This window comes from Elephas maximus, chromosome X (genome assembly GCF_024166365.1).
Source record: "Elephas maximus indicus isolate mEleMax1 chromosome X, mEleMax1 primary haplotype, whole genome shotgun sequence".
In the NCBI taxonomy this organism is placed as follows: Eukaryota; Metazoa; Chordata; class Mammalia; order Proboscidea; family Elephantidae; genus Elephas; species Elephas maximus.
The window spans coordinates 103,346,522-103,363,179 of NC_064846.1; the positions used below are offsets into that span (position 1 = coordinate 103,346,522).

At 39.7% G+C, this 16,658-nt stretch overlaps 1 protein-coding gene across 1 annotated transcript in view; it reads right to left on the bottom strand.

Annotated features, from left to right (window-relative positions):
- AR (androgen receptor) overlaps positions 1-16,658 on the bottom strand; it is a 242,067-nt gene that overhangs the window by 31,255 nt on the left and 194,154 nt on the right. The window contains exon 3 of the mRNA XM_049871628.1: positions 7,160-7,276. Coding sequence (XP_049727585.1) covers positions 7,160-7,276 — 117 coding nt within the window. The remainder of the gene's footprint in view (positions 1-7,159; positions 7,277-16,658) is intronic.

Consider the following 16,658-nt stretch of genomic DNA (forward strand, 5'->3'; position numbering starts at 1 on the left):
TTCCAAATGTCAGTTCAAGTTTTCTGCAGGTGATTTCTTCAGGATCGGTGCATACGTGTTTTAAATTGCTGACTGCTAGAAGACCAGAATGTCCCTCAACCATTTTCACTTTAGCCACAGAACCATTGGTTCAATGCGGTATTAAGCAGAGCAAAGGAAGACACTTAAATGCTTGGGTTAAGAGATCTAAAAAGTGTAGCAGGGATTAAATGGACTGAGGTGAAAAGAGCCTGATTCCAAAAAAGGTGATCCAGGCTAACAATGCCATTTCCAGTTTACTTTCTAGATATCTCTTGTCATGGAAATACTATCAATAACAGATGATCTGAAGGCTGTACTGGTTTCTGGGTGGCTGTGTATTTTTTCCCCTCTGGTCTACTTCTTACCATCATGATCCCAAAGGATGTGCAGAAGTTTTGCAAAAAGCATCTTGCTCAGGTAAATTGTCTATGGATGAGTTCAGTAAAATAAAATATTTTAAAAACGTACATGATATTAAGGGATACATCCTACAATTCATAACCGGTGGCACTCTTCCTAAATCAAAAGTAAAAAAAAAAATTTTTTTCAAACAAGCAGTTATCTTATCAGCTCAAATGAAACTTGTTTTCCTGAACTGTTAGGTTTGAAAAATACTTGCTTTTGTATATGTGGCCTATTGTGTGCTGTGTACTCTTAGATTGCTGCCTATTATCTTTGAGAAACACTGCTTATGACATCATTTTACTCTTCCAAGAGCAAGTTTGAGGGATTCTGGAGTACTCACAGCAAAAGTAAACAACAATAATTTTTTTCTGCTGTTATTATATTTTAAAACTCAGGATTTTAGGTGGGAATTTTACAAGTGAGATACCTAGTGAAGGACGGGGTAATATCAATTAAGATGATGAGAAAAAAAATTATTTACATATAACACTAGTTCTCTAAAAGCAAATGCTCAGAGACAGATTGCAACATATATGTGCTGTCCCAGATAATTTGGTTTACAGGAATTAAGAGGCAGAGTCTCTGGTCTCTCCATATACAAAGTTCCCTTGAGAACTATAATTAGAGACATGCATACTTTTTTTTTCTTCTAAAATGTCACCACGTATGTATGTAACCAACCATAAGATGGTGATCTAGGCCAGGGAATGCAGACTGAAAGGGTTGATTTAAGGGTGATTAAGAACCAAGGAACAAGAACCAATAGCCACCAAGCAATAGCAGAGAGAGAGAACAGGCCAGTGTTGTCTGGGAGCACAAACACAGATCAATTCACATATAGACAAGAAGGAGTGGAGGGTCCAGAGATATTTACTGTGTGCCTGCTGTATGCCAGTTTCTTTAGAACAATTCTGTAAGGAAGATTTTATTATTCCCACAGTGTAGTTGGAAAAAGTGAAGCTCAGAGAGATCTAATGATTTGTCCAAGATCTTCCAGATAGTGAGTGTCAGAGCCAGAACTAGAAATAAGGCCAGTCTATATCTGAATCCATCATGCTGCTTCCACTATACTAACTGACCTCTTACAAACACACACACACACAATGGAAATTGTAAGTGCTGAGTCACATGTTGTCCATGTTGGTGTCAAAGTTTATAGAACAATTCTTTTTCTCTGTGCATGCCTCAATGAGCCCTGGGGGGTCTCGGTAACTGAAAGGTCGGCAGTTCGAACCCACCAGCCCTATGGGGCAGTTCTACAGGGCTACTATGAGTCAGAATCAACTCCACAGCAATGGGTGGGAGCATGTCTAAGTTATGCAGATCTATCGGAGTATCGAAGCATATTGGCTGCCTGTAGAATAGAGTATCTATACCCAAGTTTTTCAAAGTTATTCCACAGAGCACTAGTTTTATAGGATGTTAACAGTTGTTATGTGAAAAATGTGTTCTGTGGTTGAATTAAATTTGGGAATCCTGAGTTACAAAGCTTTTCAGGTTACTTTACTGCAGGACTCCTCAGGACCTGTGATATGCTAAGAAGCATTGTAAATTTTCTTGAGCAGGACCATATTATGCAGGTTTCCCTAATTTATTTGACCATGGAAGCTATGTTTCAAAGATAATGTCATGGCACCAGTTTTTTCAGAGCCCACACCAGGAAACACTCTTCTAGACTAAGGCAATTGGCTTGTATAAAAGTCAGACTAATGTATGTGGTTAGTACTTGCAGGTAACAACCCAAATGGAGGCAACTAGCCCCAGGAACCAAGGCTGCAATCTTAGGTTTTTAGCAAAACTTGATGCTAGAAATTTCTCTATCTGGTCTACTGTCTCCCTTTCTAAAATTTAAGTCCCACCAATACAAAACTCATGCACCCACCAAGCTTCTTTAAAAAAGTGCCTAGAAATAAAGAAAACGATATGTGATCATGTCTATTCCATGGTCTCAAGTCTTCAACTGCCTGAAGTCCAAACTTTTTAGCATAATAACTAAGTCTGTTTTCAGCTTGCCTTCCCCATCGTCCTAGCTCTGGCAATATTAAGCTACTTGCTATTCCTCATACCCTTAATGAAATTTTTTTCACGTCTCTGTGCCTTTATTCAAACTGTACCCTTTGCCTTACATTGCCTTGCATCCCCTTTCCCTTCCATCTCAGTTCCTGCCAGAGATTCCCTATTTATCCTTCAAGGTTAAGGTGTAATCACTATTGCTGTTTGTCTCCTTTGTTTAATTTCTTGAGAGCAGAGATTATATCTTATTCATCTCTGCTCCCCCAAAATGCCTAGTATAGTGTTGGGCACATAGTTGACACTCAGTACATATTTGTTAAACGGATGAATAGATGAGTGAATGGATGGAAAAATGGGAGGACTAGTTAGTTGGATGGCTGGAAGGATGGATGGATGAATTAATCCTGTGAAGCTTGTGTTCTGAAGAACCATGCCACCAATAATATTGCAGCATTGGAACCACTCTTCTGCATCCAGGACATGTGATCTAAAGATAGCAACGTTGGGCTGCTCTTGAGCACGGAGAATGATGAAACAGCTGGCTTCAAGACTGCCTTCAACACTGAAACCTAAGGATGTTCTTAGTGTTCATGAAAACATTAGACCATGGCCAGGGGCTCCCTGAACCTTCTTCCCAGTTAGAGAATCACGGAGGTTATTAAAACCTGCAGATCTGCTAAGTTTCAAAGTTTCAAGTCTCATATGAGTTCAGTCTCCTAGTAGGAGATAGAGTTCTCAAATATGCTAGAGTGACCTTTGAAGGAAACACTGCACACCTCAGGTTCTCATATGTTCTGGGGCTCCATGTTTCTTCTCCCCTTCTGGGCTTTGGCTGCCACCTGAAATTCCTGAAAGGCCTGCAGTCTTCCAAGGACCAGGAGACAAAGGAGTAAGCAGGGGCCAATGTGCTAATAGCTGAGAACTCAAGAGTTGCAAAACACAAAAAGAAGTAGTGTTTGGGAAGGAGAGAAGGGGAAGTAGGAGGACAGAAGGGTCAGAGGAGCAGATAGCAGGAACAGCAATTCTTTCTTTCTCATTCCTTATCGGAAACGGGAAGTGCATCCTTGTGAAGTGCAGAGAAAGATGAGTGATGTCTACGTATTTATTCTGACTAAGGGCTGTGAAAAAGCTGCAGCTAACCCACTGGAAGGAAGGGACTTACCTGTGCTTTCTCAAATGAAAAGTAAACAAGGGATTTAAATTGTTGAATCAATTAGCAACAGGTTGTTTTGAAAAGCAGGCAGAAATGAACCATGTACAAATAAAGGCCTATCCTTGTCATGTATGGGCAGTTGAGAGCTTGGAGGTAGTCTATAACGGAACCACCCTGAGAATCTAACTGCCCCCAGGCTCCTTTCAGAAACATCAAGAGCTGCTAAGAAAAGATGAAATGAACAAGTAGGTAGGTCTGGAAGCAGGAAGGAAAAGTCTACTCAGTAAGTAGCTCTGAGTTGAGGAGATCCCATCACAAAACAGTGGATGGAGCATTATAGAGAAAACCAGATTAGAGAACTTGAGGCCTCAAAACCAAGTGGCCATCAACTGCCTACTGCCAACTTCTTTAAGATACAGAGACAAGCCTCTGCCCTCTATTGTCTCAACAATCTATCCATCCAGTCTAATATTAGACACAAAATATATCTTACTTTTGTGTGCATTGAGGTGGCTACAATTGCTATGCAAGTCAAAGCACTCAATTCTTGATTATCTACACTTCTGGGAGAAGTGGATGAACAATCCAAAAAAGGATTGATAAACTAAAATCCTTTCTGTGTGGCGTTCGAGGTGGATTCACAAAATGTTAGCATCAGAAAGGTCTTCAGTGAAGTCTACTGCCCAAGACCACATTCCTAGTTGCCACTTTGGAATATTAACAATTTTAATTTGTGTGATAGGAAGAAGAAAATGAAATTACGTGAATTCTCCTTCAAGGTAATCAGAATGCCTATGCTAAATCCAAATTTCATGAAAATGGAAGTCTACTGCTGAAGTATTCAGAAGGGGCACTCTGTGTTGATGTTTCCTTTTTCTCTATTTGTTGAGTGAAGGTGTAGTGTGTACTGAATTTGCAAGTTAACAATAAACTTGGGAGGAAGTTGTGATGGGGAGGCAAGGAATATGGAGATAAGTTTAGCAAAATAAAAAGCTTTGTTTTTCAAGCAGTGGTGTCTAAGAGAGTAAATACTAGGCTTTTTACTGACATGGTACTTGAACATATCTTATGATTCCCTTAATTACTAGAATCACCTTCTAAACAGGACCTTGGTGGTAATTTTTTATTCAAAATGATCAAAAGTGACTTCTAGTGATGCTCGGCTTGTTGGAGTTGTTATGTATTATAGGGGCATGACAAATAACTCAGGGTAAAAGTCCACTGGGAAGTGCTGTGAACAGCTTTAACAGCTGAGGTGCTAGTGGCCTCACTGTAATAATAAGCCTCCACATTTGTCTATAGCTTTGTGGTTTACCAAGGTATCAAAGTATTCATTGTCATCTGATCTTCATTATAGCTCTGTGAGGGGAGTATCTCTAAATTATGGATGAAGAAATTGAGACTCCAAGGGGGCACACAGTAAATAAAGAAGCTGAGCCTTTAACTTGCCTCTGACTCCAAATGCAAGGTCATGTACGTGACACCAAGAATCCCTGTATACAGAATCCCTGTGTCCCTGTATCATGTGGGCATTTCTTGACATTTGCCAGTCTGAAACACTATGCACAGCACAGTGCCTTGTACATTGCAGGTATTCAGTAAATTTCAGGGCAATGGAACTGAAATGAAAGCTAGCCACAGCACTTTTCAGCTTTTCTTCATTGTTTGATCAAGCCTATTTAAATTTGAGCACTCTATCCAATTAATCAGTTTGAAAACTTACTGTACTACTGTCTCCAATAAAATAATTTACAAACTTATGTCTGAATGCTATATGGAGTAGTAGAATCATCTGTGATACAGGGGCGTCTTTTCAAAAGGGTTCACTGTAATCACATCACAGATGGTGTGTAATGGAGGATGCTGGCTGAGACATGAAACTAATTTTAAAACATGGATCCAGATGTTATGAGGACTTTTGTCGTCATCTTACCTGCATCAAAGATGGCTTGCAATTCATATCAGTAGATGGAAATCCATGGGGTTCTCCATTTAGGAGCCCCCATCTCTTACAGATACTTCATAGAAGGCAAATAATAGAGAGTTGAGTTTATCAGAACCCCTCACCATGGGCTTGCAACATTCATATGAAGAAAACTTCCCCCTGTCAATCCCTTTGTCACCTGCCTGGCTGCCTCAATGCCCTCCTCTCCCCCCAGAGTCCTGCTTCTTCCTCCCCACTGCAGACTACAATTGTACGATTTTTCTAGAGTAAGCCAAGCAAGCAAAAACAAGGTTGGTTTTTCTCAAGATATTTGAGTTTCATTTGATGTGGCTTTCTGGAAAGCCACTCATAAAGCATCTGCCTGCGATGTCTGGGAGTACTAGACACTACTTGAGATGCCATTCTTAAAAATGTTTTAAATTGAGGCTGGGTCAATTCATTCCTAGTACTCTGGTCTTTTTAGAGAGTGCTACTGGCCTGTGAGCAGGAGATGATGCAGTTATCCACATGAGCGCCCATATATGGCTCTGTGCCAGGGTTAGAAAACAAGTTGGTTTCCGTAAATATGCACATAGGCAGACGAGGTATTGAATACCTCACAGAAAGCTAGAGATGGACAATTGCTCTAAATTAGTTCTGAGAGGGACGGGAGAGAGCTGGATTTTAGTCACTTGGATTTTCCAGGCTGATAATCAGTAACCAGATACGAGGCTACAGTTTCAGGCACCCAGAAATAGGCTTGCCTTTCTTCAAATTCCATTTCCAAATCAAAGTAGACTAATGAGCTTGCTTTTCTCATGAAAGATGCAGGTCCTTTTTGGAAGCAGCAGGCAGCAGGGAGTACCCTGGTGTTGGGCGGATGTAAACACGAAGAGATGAGATATTTGGATGGAGAAAATATAAGTGTCAGTCAACTGGTGTCAAGCTTTTCTGGAATTGTGACAGTGCTCATGATAGAGATAGGCCCAGGGGACAGAGAGAGTTATGGAGCATTGCCCTTGAAAGAGCTATCTATTCCTTCTCTCAAGCTACTATGCTACCAAAAATGTGCTTTTGGAAATGATCAATAGATTTACAAAGAAAAGGAAATGATTAATAAGCCTGTTCATCACTGGAGATGTGGGATAGGAAATTGGCTCTGCTTGGCAGCCTAGTCACAGGCTTCTCATTCCAGGTGGCTGGTCCTACAACATAGGCAGCAGTTAACTGAGGAATATTCCTGGGTGTTCAGGGCCAGCCTGTGCCTGGGTCATTCTGCACCTGTGACTATTCTGGATTTCTTAGTTCCTTCATCCTAGCCACCATTTAAGAACATCAAGTCGGTACAATTAAGTCCCTAGGGAGCCCTGCTCAGTCAAGTATACACTCACTACCTTCTGTTGGGTTCTGATACCTGCTTTATATCCTGCTCCTTTGCCAAGCCCTAGAATGAGGAATGGCATGGCTAAGGATAAAGACATCAGCTGGCTTATGGCCACGTTGGGTATAAAGGAGTTAGCCTGCATTGAAAGCTTGGCTGAATTCCTTTGAAGCACCAAAGAGGAAAATACCCTTTAAAGAGAGAAGGAGGGAGAATGGGGGAGGGGGAGGGAGAGGGAGAAAGGGAAAGAAAAGTATCATACCTCCCAGAGTCATCCCTGCTTCATAGCATTTCCGGAGGCGACATGATGGACAATTTTTCCTTCGGAATTTATCAATGGTGCAATCATTTCTGCTGGCACACAGGTACTTCTGTTTCCCTGGGAGAACAAATACAAGAGCAGACAGACCTGTTACTATGTCTCCAGAGTCTCTCTCCTCGAATGTTTCTAGGAAGAAATGGCATGAAGATATATCCTGCCAGATGGAAGAATAGCCCCCAAACAATTCGACCACATGGAAACTAACTTAAAAGGGCTAGTTTAATTCAATGCTTTATTGTTTGGTCTATACAGGTGTTTTTAGCAGGGACGAACAATTCAGCTGCTGCTAATACCTCCATTATTAGGACTACTGGATGTTATTTTAAATAAGACACTCTACCTTTACTAAAAACTAGGAATGCATGTGAGGAAATGATCAAGTGGCACAGTTGACTTGGACTCAGTCACCGTTTCCTTCTACTAACACATGTAACCATGCACAGAATCATACTTGAGCTAATAGATGCTTATTTTTCGTAGGAACATTACAGGTAAGACATTTATAAAAGAGAATGCCATGGGATTGCTAATTGTTTTTAAATTACTGGTGATCATACCCCTAATTCTGCAGTTTATAAAAATCAGAGACAGAGCCCACTGTGTGTGAAATGAATCATAGCAAGTGAAAAGGAAGATCTCTGAAGCCAGCAGAGGAAAAACATCACTGTCATATGGACAACCGGAGTTGTCTCAGATCCACAGAAACGCACACAAATAGACACACACAGACACGTGCTAACCAAAAGGTCGGCAGTATGAATCCACCAGGCGCTCCTTGGAAATCCTATGGGACAGTTCTACTCTGTCCTATAGGGTTGCTATAAGTTGGAACTGACTTGAGGGCAACGGGTTTTTTTTTTGTTTGTTTGTTTACATCCTATGCCAGTGGGTTCAGTTCCAGTGGCCAGGGCGTTGTGGCACCTTCAGTGTGGGACACCCCACATAACATTGGCATTGCTGAAGTCCTCAAGACTAGCTCGCCACACTGATTACTGAAATAAGCTCAAGTTAGAAGTAGCTGGCTTCTTTGGGGGCTCTCTTCCTCCACGGTAAAATACCATAGCCCGGACCCCAGTTTAAGGAGCCCTGATGGTGCAGTGGGTTAAGCTCTACACTGCTAACCAAAAAGCTGGCAGTTCACCAGCCCCTCCAGGGGAGAAAAATGTGGCAGTCTGCTTCCATAAATGTTACAGCCTTGGAAACCCTATGGGGCAGTTCTACTCTATCCCACCGGGTCGCTATGAGTCGGAATCGACTAAACAGCAACAGGGACTAAGGAATGGTTGCACGACCAATGCAGTAAGACTCCCAGAGGATTTTTAGATTTCACTTCTGGAAGAGGATCATTCTGTGAATGAGGGAGATTACAGTGGAGAAAGTATGAAATTGTTTTATGTCAATTTGGAACTCAGATCATTTCCCTAGACATATTTCATACTTTTCCCAGGGTGCCTCTTGACCTAAAGCAAGGGGATCTAAAACACAGATATACTTTAGGTTTTACCCAGGAAGGAGTGAAAACCTAGTAAAATCAATGACACTGTATATTAATTTAACATCACTGAGCATCTGTTATACGCCAGGCACTGTACTAGGTATTAAGGTTACAGAGGGAAATCTCTGCTGAACAAAAATATTCAAGTCCTTGATAACAGAGAGAGCACTGGGCTGGAAGTCACAAGACCTGGATCCTTGTGCAGTCTTATCATTAACTCACTATGAGACTTTGGACAAGTCCCTTTCCCCCTCTGGGCCTATAACTCTGTTGATAACATGAAATCAGTTGGACTGGAAAATCATTAAAATCTTTACCAACTCTAGGAAACTTGAAAGCTGTTTGGATTTCATCTGTAATAAATAGGCTTGCAGAGTCTTGCATATAAAAGGTGTAAGTTCTACTGGTAAGCTAGAAATTAACCAATATAATGGTCTCTTTTTCCTATACTCTATCCTTTCAGGGCAGTAAGTACTATAACATTGTATCTTACATCTGGAGTCATTTGGTTTCTTTTCTTTTGTTTTCTAAAGCCATTCAAAACATCAGGACACTTAACATAGTTTTAAAAGGGCACTGATGTTGCAAGTCATATGCAACATATGCATAAACAACATGTTTATGCACTTGTGCATATCAAGCATGTGTGAGTGCAACAGGTGTGTGCAGGTATACACACGTACACTGGATTTCAGATTTATCTTTGTATACATATGTGTATATGTGATCACATAAAACATATAACACACCAAAACATATAAATATATAGACACACATGTGCATCATTTGAAGCAGAATAATGGGCTTAAAGTTTTCAATGACAATTAATAGTGACAGAAATGTTGAGGTTTGCCAAAGATGGATATAAAAGGAATATTTTTTTCTGGAAGTCCTAAAAATAGGATTGCGACTCACCTGTACAGTTTGAATTAGGGATAGAGGCAGGGAGTGGAATAAACAACCTCCACAGTTGCTTCCAACCCACTTCTCCCACCTGAATTACTAACTTTCCCCAAATGATGGCACAGCTAATGTACAATAGCTGGACTGCTATTACTTCTTTCCTATTCATTCTGTTTCTCCAAATATATGGTTGAAGTTATTAGGGTTCTTAACAGCAACAACAATACCTCCTACCTGATTAGCTTACAAAGCCTAAGAAAAATCTTGTGCAAAGTAAGTATAACAGGAATTGTTATATACTTCATTCTATGGATGAAGAAAATGCGGCTCATTAAGATGAAATTGACTTGCCTGGCATCACATCCCCTGGTTTGCTCCAAATCACAGTTCATAAGGCAATGAATCCCATTGATCAGGAAAAAAAAATATAAAACGCTATTTGGTGGCACCACACCCACTTCCCAGTACAAAGTTTGAACCCTCTCTGTAGCATCCCTACAAGGTGGTTGTCCATCCTTCCTTGAATTATAGCCTATTTCATCTCTGGACACTGTTACAAGGATCTTCCCTTTCAGGAAACTTGGTATCTGTTATTGAGTAGCTCTGACTAATTAAGCCCAATAAGAAACACAGAATCTTTGGGCTGGAAAGGACTACTCAAGTGCCTTCTAAGAAAATGCCCCAATTTGATGCTTGACTCTTCAGTTAGGAAAATGGACACAAAGTATCGAAGTAACATGCCCCAAGTCACAGCAAGTTGGTGGTAGAGTCAGCACAAAATCGGGCAACTTCATCCATGAAGACTTAGCGTGAGTGGTTGTATTCTTAAGACAAAGCATTCTGAAGGTGATAGGCATCTTTGTTCTTTGTCTAGTAAATGTATAGCCCTGTGGGTGCCTTCTCAGTACTCAGTTGACACAAAAAGTATCTAAGTGGGATCTGGACCTGCTCCAACGTGGTTCTAGACTGTCCTCTGCTCTCACGCTGAATAATCAACACAGAGAACACAAACTTCTATCCATCTCCTCTCCTCAGAGCTTGAAAGCATTACACCCAGCTTTTTGACACTGCTGACTTCCAACAAAAAAACTATATTGACAAGCTATAATCAAGGCCTCACAACAAAGGGAATCATGAAATCTGTGGCAAAATGCAAAAATCCTCTCTCATGTTGAAAGAGTTAAGGCCACACTGTTGAGCTGCAAACAGGCAACACATTTAAGTTTTTGATAACTGTTCTTATTAAAACCTCAAAACTTTGACTACTGTGAATGGCCACATAATTGGCTGGCATGAGGCCCTTTGCATGCCAGCTGGCTCTGAAGCGATTGACTGCCTGATGGTATTCTGCATCTTTCTTCATGGTCCTATTCTATCATAAGCCTTAAGTATAATTCAAAGCACAAGCAGGAACAGAAGCTATAAACAGCCTTCAGATATTTTCTCTACAAGCTCCCCATTTCTGTTGTTTTCTGTCAGCCCCATCAACGCTGCCATGCAGTTTGAGCTGAGGTAAATGCCTGATCAGGCTTCTTTCAATTTGTTCACTCTGAAAAATCTTGTTAGGAGCAGAGGAGGTAAGGCAGGCGCGTTACCCACTATTGGTAGCATCACGCCATGCAAACAAGGAGACGGTTGCATCATCATCTTCATTATTAACCTATGGAGAAGACTGAGGAATATAGGACTTCTCCATTTAAATAGAGTGTTAATTCAAAATCTATGTGAATAAAACTAAAAAAAACTTTATTGAGGTATGTGAAAAAGGACCTGAATTATATGGAAAGACAGCATGTTCCTGGATGGGAAGATGCAATATTGCAATGATGTCAATTTCCTCCAATGCAACCTATAAATGTAAAGAAGCCCAAACAAAATTTTGATAAAATAATCCCAAAGATTATGTGAAAGAATAACACCTGTGAGAATGCCAAGAAGTTTTTGAAAAAGAAGAGTAATGAATAGAAACTTTTCCCACTAGTATTATTTATAAAGCCATAAAAATTACAAGAGTTTAGAATTGGCCCTGGTATAGCTCAATCAGTGGAAGATAATAGAAAAGCTAAAAACAGACACCAGTATATGTAATATGTCCAAATCAGTGACAAAAGTAAAATTTATTCACTAAATAGTGTCAGGAAAAGTGGATAATCATTTAGAAAAGAAAATAAAGCTAAATTACTAGTTGGAACCAAAATCCGGATGGCATAAAGATGTCAATGAAAAAAAAAAACAAAAACTAAAGGAAATCATTGATGTATTGGAAGAAAATATAGGTGAAAATTTTTTAAATTTTACAAGTAGAAAAGAATTTTTTTAAAGTATCACAATGAAGAAAATATAAGCTAACATTTGATAGATTTGACTAGAAAACATTTAAACCTTCTGTATGTGAATTATATTCAAAATTTGATGATTATATTCCAAATTAAAAGATAAACTGCAAGTCGGAAAAAATATTGATATCAAGTAGAAAAACCAATGGTCAATATCCATGGTATACAAAGATGAACAGCACAATAGAAAAATGGGCAACAGATATGAACAGGCAATTAATAAAAAAGAAATACAAATAGATGATAAGCATAAGAAAATTGCTCAATTAATAATCATAGAAATGGAAATTAAATAAGACATCAGTTTCACAAGTAAGAATGACAAACATTTAAGTAGTCAGTATTGATGAAGAGGTATTGTTGGTGTGAGTGTAAATTAATATTAATTTTTAGAAAGCAATCTTGCAATATGACAGCACTGGCTTGTTTACTGGGTAATCTTGCAATATATTTCAAAAGATTTAAAAATGTCCATAATCTTTACCCAGTAACTCAACTCCTAAGAATGTTTTATAAGAAAATAATCAAATAAGTACAAAAAAGTTCATTGTGCATAATTTAAACAGAGAAAATAGGGGAAAATTTAGCTGTCTGACAATAGGGGAATTATTAAATAAATTATTTCAACTCCATGCAAGGGAATACAAAACTTGTTTTTTTAAGAAAACAGTGCATCGTGAACATCCTTCTAACTTAAAAAGAAAAGAAATGGTAATATCAGTGCCTACTTTTTTTTTCTTTTTAAGTTAGAAGGATGTTCATGATATACTGTTTTCTTAAAACAACAAGTAAAAGAAGTTGGCAAACGTATATGTGGCTTGGTCTCATTTTTAATGCATAAGGCTGATGTGGCACAACTCAAAATGAGAAGAAACAGCTGCAAACATCCATTAATAATTGGAACCTGGAATGTATGAAGTATGAATCTAGAAAAATTGGAAATTGTCAAAAATGAAATGGAACACATAAACATCGATATCCAAGGCATTAGTGAGCGGAAATGGACTGGTATTGGCCATTTTGAATCAGACAATCATATAGTCTACTATACAGGGAATGACAACTTGAAGAGGAACAGTGTTGCATTCATCGTCAAAAAGAACGTTTCAAGATCTAGCCTGAAGTACAACACTGTCAGTGATAGGATAATATCCATACGCCTACAAGGAAGATCAGTTAATACGACTATTGTTCAAACTTACGCACCAACCACTAGGGCCAAAGATGAAAAAACAGAAAATTTTTATGAGCTGCTGCTGCAGTCTCAAATTGATTGAACATGCAATCAAGATGCATTGATAATTACTGGCGATTGGAATGTGAAAGTTGGAAACAAAGAAGAAGGATCAGTAGTTGGAAAATACGGCCTTGGTGACAGAAACAATGCAGGAGATTGAATGATAGAATTTTGCAAGACCAACGACTTCTTACAAATACCTTCTTTCACCAACATGAACAGCAGCTATGCACATGGATCTCACCAGATGGAACACACAGAAATCAAATCGACTACATCTGTGGAAAGAGATGATGGAAAAGCTCGATATCATCAGTCAGAACAAGGCCAGGGGCCGACTGTGGAACAGACCATCAATTACCCATATGCAAGTTCAAGCTGACACTGAAGAAAATCAGAGCAAGTCCACGGAAGCAAAAATGTGACCTTGAGTACATCTTACCTGAAGAATAGATTTGACACGTTGAACACTAGTGACCGAAGACCAGACGAGTTGTGGAATGACATCAAGGACATCATACATGAAGAAAGCAAAAGGTCACTGAAAAGACAGGAAAGAAAGAAAAGACCAAGATGGATGTCAGAAGAGACTCTGAAACTTGCTCTCCAACATCGAGCACCTACAGCAAAGGGAAGAATTGATGAAGTAAAAGAACTGAACAGAAGATTTCAAAGGGCGGCTCGAGAAGACAAAGGAGAGTATTATAATGACATGTGCAAAGAGCTGGAGATGGAAAACCAAAAGGGAAGAACACCCTCGGTGTTTCTCAAGCTGAAAGAACTGAAGAAAAAATGCAAGCCTCGAGTTGAAGGATTCTATGGGAAAATATTGAACGACGCAGGAAGCATCAAAAGAAAAAAAAGAAGATGGAAGGAATACACAGAGTCATTATACCGAAAAGAATTAGTCTATGTTCAACCATTTCAAGAGGTGGCATATGTTCAGGAACCGATGGTAGTGAAGGAAGAAGTCCAAGCTGCTCTGAAGGCATTGGTGAAAATCAAGGCTCCAGGAATTGATGGAATATCAATCGAGGTGTTTCAACAAACAGATGCAGCACTGGAGGTGCTCACTCATCCAGCCAACTGACTGGAAGAGATCCATATTTATGCCTATTCCCAAGAAAGGCGATCCAACCGAGTGTGAAAATTATAGAACAATATGATTAGTATCATAAAAAAAAACTCAAGCAAAATTCTGCTGAAAATCATTCAAAAGCGGCTGCAGCAGTATATAGACAGGTAACTGCCAGAAATTCAGGCTGGTTTCAGAAGAGGATGTGGAACCAGGGATATCATTGCTGACGTCAGATGGATCCTGGCTGAAAGCAGAGAATACCAGAAGGGTGTTTACCTGTGTTTTATTAAGTATGCAAAGGCATTCAACTGTGTGGATCATAACAAACTATGGATAACATTGTGAAGAATAGGAATTCCAGAACACTTAATTGTGCTCACGAGGAACCTTTACATAGATCAAGAGGCAGTTATTCGGACAGAACAAGGGGATACTGATTGGTTTAAAGTCAGGAAAGGTGTGCGTCAGGGTTGTATTCTGTCACCATACCTATGTAATCTGTATGCCGAGCAAATAATCCGAGAAGCTGGACTATACGAAGAAGAACAGGGTATCAGGATTGGAGGAAGACCCTTTAACAACCTGCGTTATGCAGATGACACAAGCTTGCTTGCTGAAAGTGAAGAGGACTTGAAGCACTTACTAATGAAGATCAAAGACCACAGCCTTCAATATGGATTGCACCTCAACATAAAGAAAACAAAAATCCTCACAACTGGACCAATAAACATCATCATGATAAACAGAGAAAAGACTGAAGTTGTCAAGGATTTCATTTCACTTGGATCCACAATCAACACCCTTGGAAGCAGCAGTCAGGAAATCAAAAGACACATTGCATTGGGCAAATCTGCTGCAAAGGACCTCTTCAAAGTGTTGAAGAGCAAAGATGTCACCCTGAAGACTAAGGTGCGCCTGACCCAAGCCATGCTATTTTCAATCACATCATATGTACGTGAAAGCTGGACAATGAATAAGGAAGACCGAAGAAGAGTTGATGCCTTTGAATTTTGGTGTTGGTGAAGAGTATTGAATATACCATGGACTGCCAAAAAAAAAAAAAAAGAACGAACAAATATGTCTTGTTAGAAGTGCAACCATAATGCTCCTTAGAAGCAAGTATGGCGAGACTGTGTCTTACATACTTTGGGCATGTTGTCAGGAGGGACCAGTCCCTGGAGAAGGACATCATGCTTGGCAGAGTACAGGGTCAGCGGAAAAGAGGAAGACCCTCAACGAGGTGGATTGACACAGTGGCTGCAACAATAGGCTCAAGCATAACGACGATTTTAAGGATGGTGCAGGACTGGGCAGTGTGTCATTCTGATGTGCATGGGGTCGCTATCAGTCGGAACCGACTCGAGGGCACCTAACAACAACACCTAAAGCAGGCATAATAGGCTTACAACTCTTCCTGCTAGATCTCCTTTCTCCCCTTCTCTGTAGCCTTAGAGAGACTCTGTGGTATGACAATGAAGAAAACATAAACTCACATTTTGATAGGTTGCATGGAACCTACTGATTTTGCCCAATCTCCATATCCTCTCTTTTACAGATTGAGAAACAGAAACTCAGAGAATGGAAGAGACTTGCCTAATATCACACGAGGAGCCAGTGTCACAACAGGGACAAGAGTCCAGTTCTCCTCATTCCCAGTCCAAGAAGTCCAGTGCTCTTCCCACATAAGATAATAGATATGAAAATATATAAAGCATTATATAGATCTTATCTAATGTTATTATTATTATTTAAATAATAAATTAATTCAGTGTCAGACCAGCAAGGATCTCAGCAGGGATTATCTAGTCTGACACTTTCATTTTACAGATGGGAAAACTGAGAATCAGAGAGCAAAATGAGTTCTACCAAGATTACATAATGAGTCAGTGACAGCAATGAAACTAAAACTCAGGTCTTCTGCCCGCTATATTCTCTGCACATGTGTTACATTCTTTTGGAACCATTTTCATACCCATTATCTCACTGAGCCTTTTTCCAAGGTACAGAGGGTGGTACAGACCATTATCTTCTATTTATATACGGAAGAATCTGAAATACAGAGTGTTTACAGATACCAAATAGTATAGCCCAACTTCAGTCCAGGCTACCATATGTTTTCCACTATAACTGAGCAAATATTTTAATTGCCTCTCTCCCGATTTGTCTGCCCTGTATATTCTAAATCGATGCATTGCCTCTTCAAAGTGACAAGGTGGTATAGCATTTGACTTGCCTGGGGAGAGCTGTGGAGAGAGAGGAGAACCCACTGCTTTTTGACTGAGTACTCTGGTGCTTTCACAGATGTTACCTCATTTAATTCTTGCCAAAACCCTTCCAAGCATACTGTCCCTGTCTTATATATGATGAGTAAAATATGGCTCAGGGAGGTT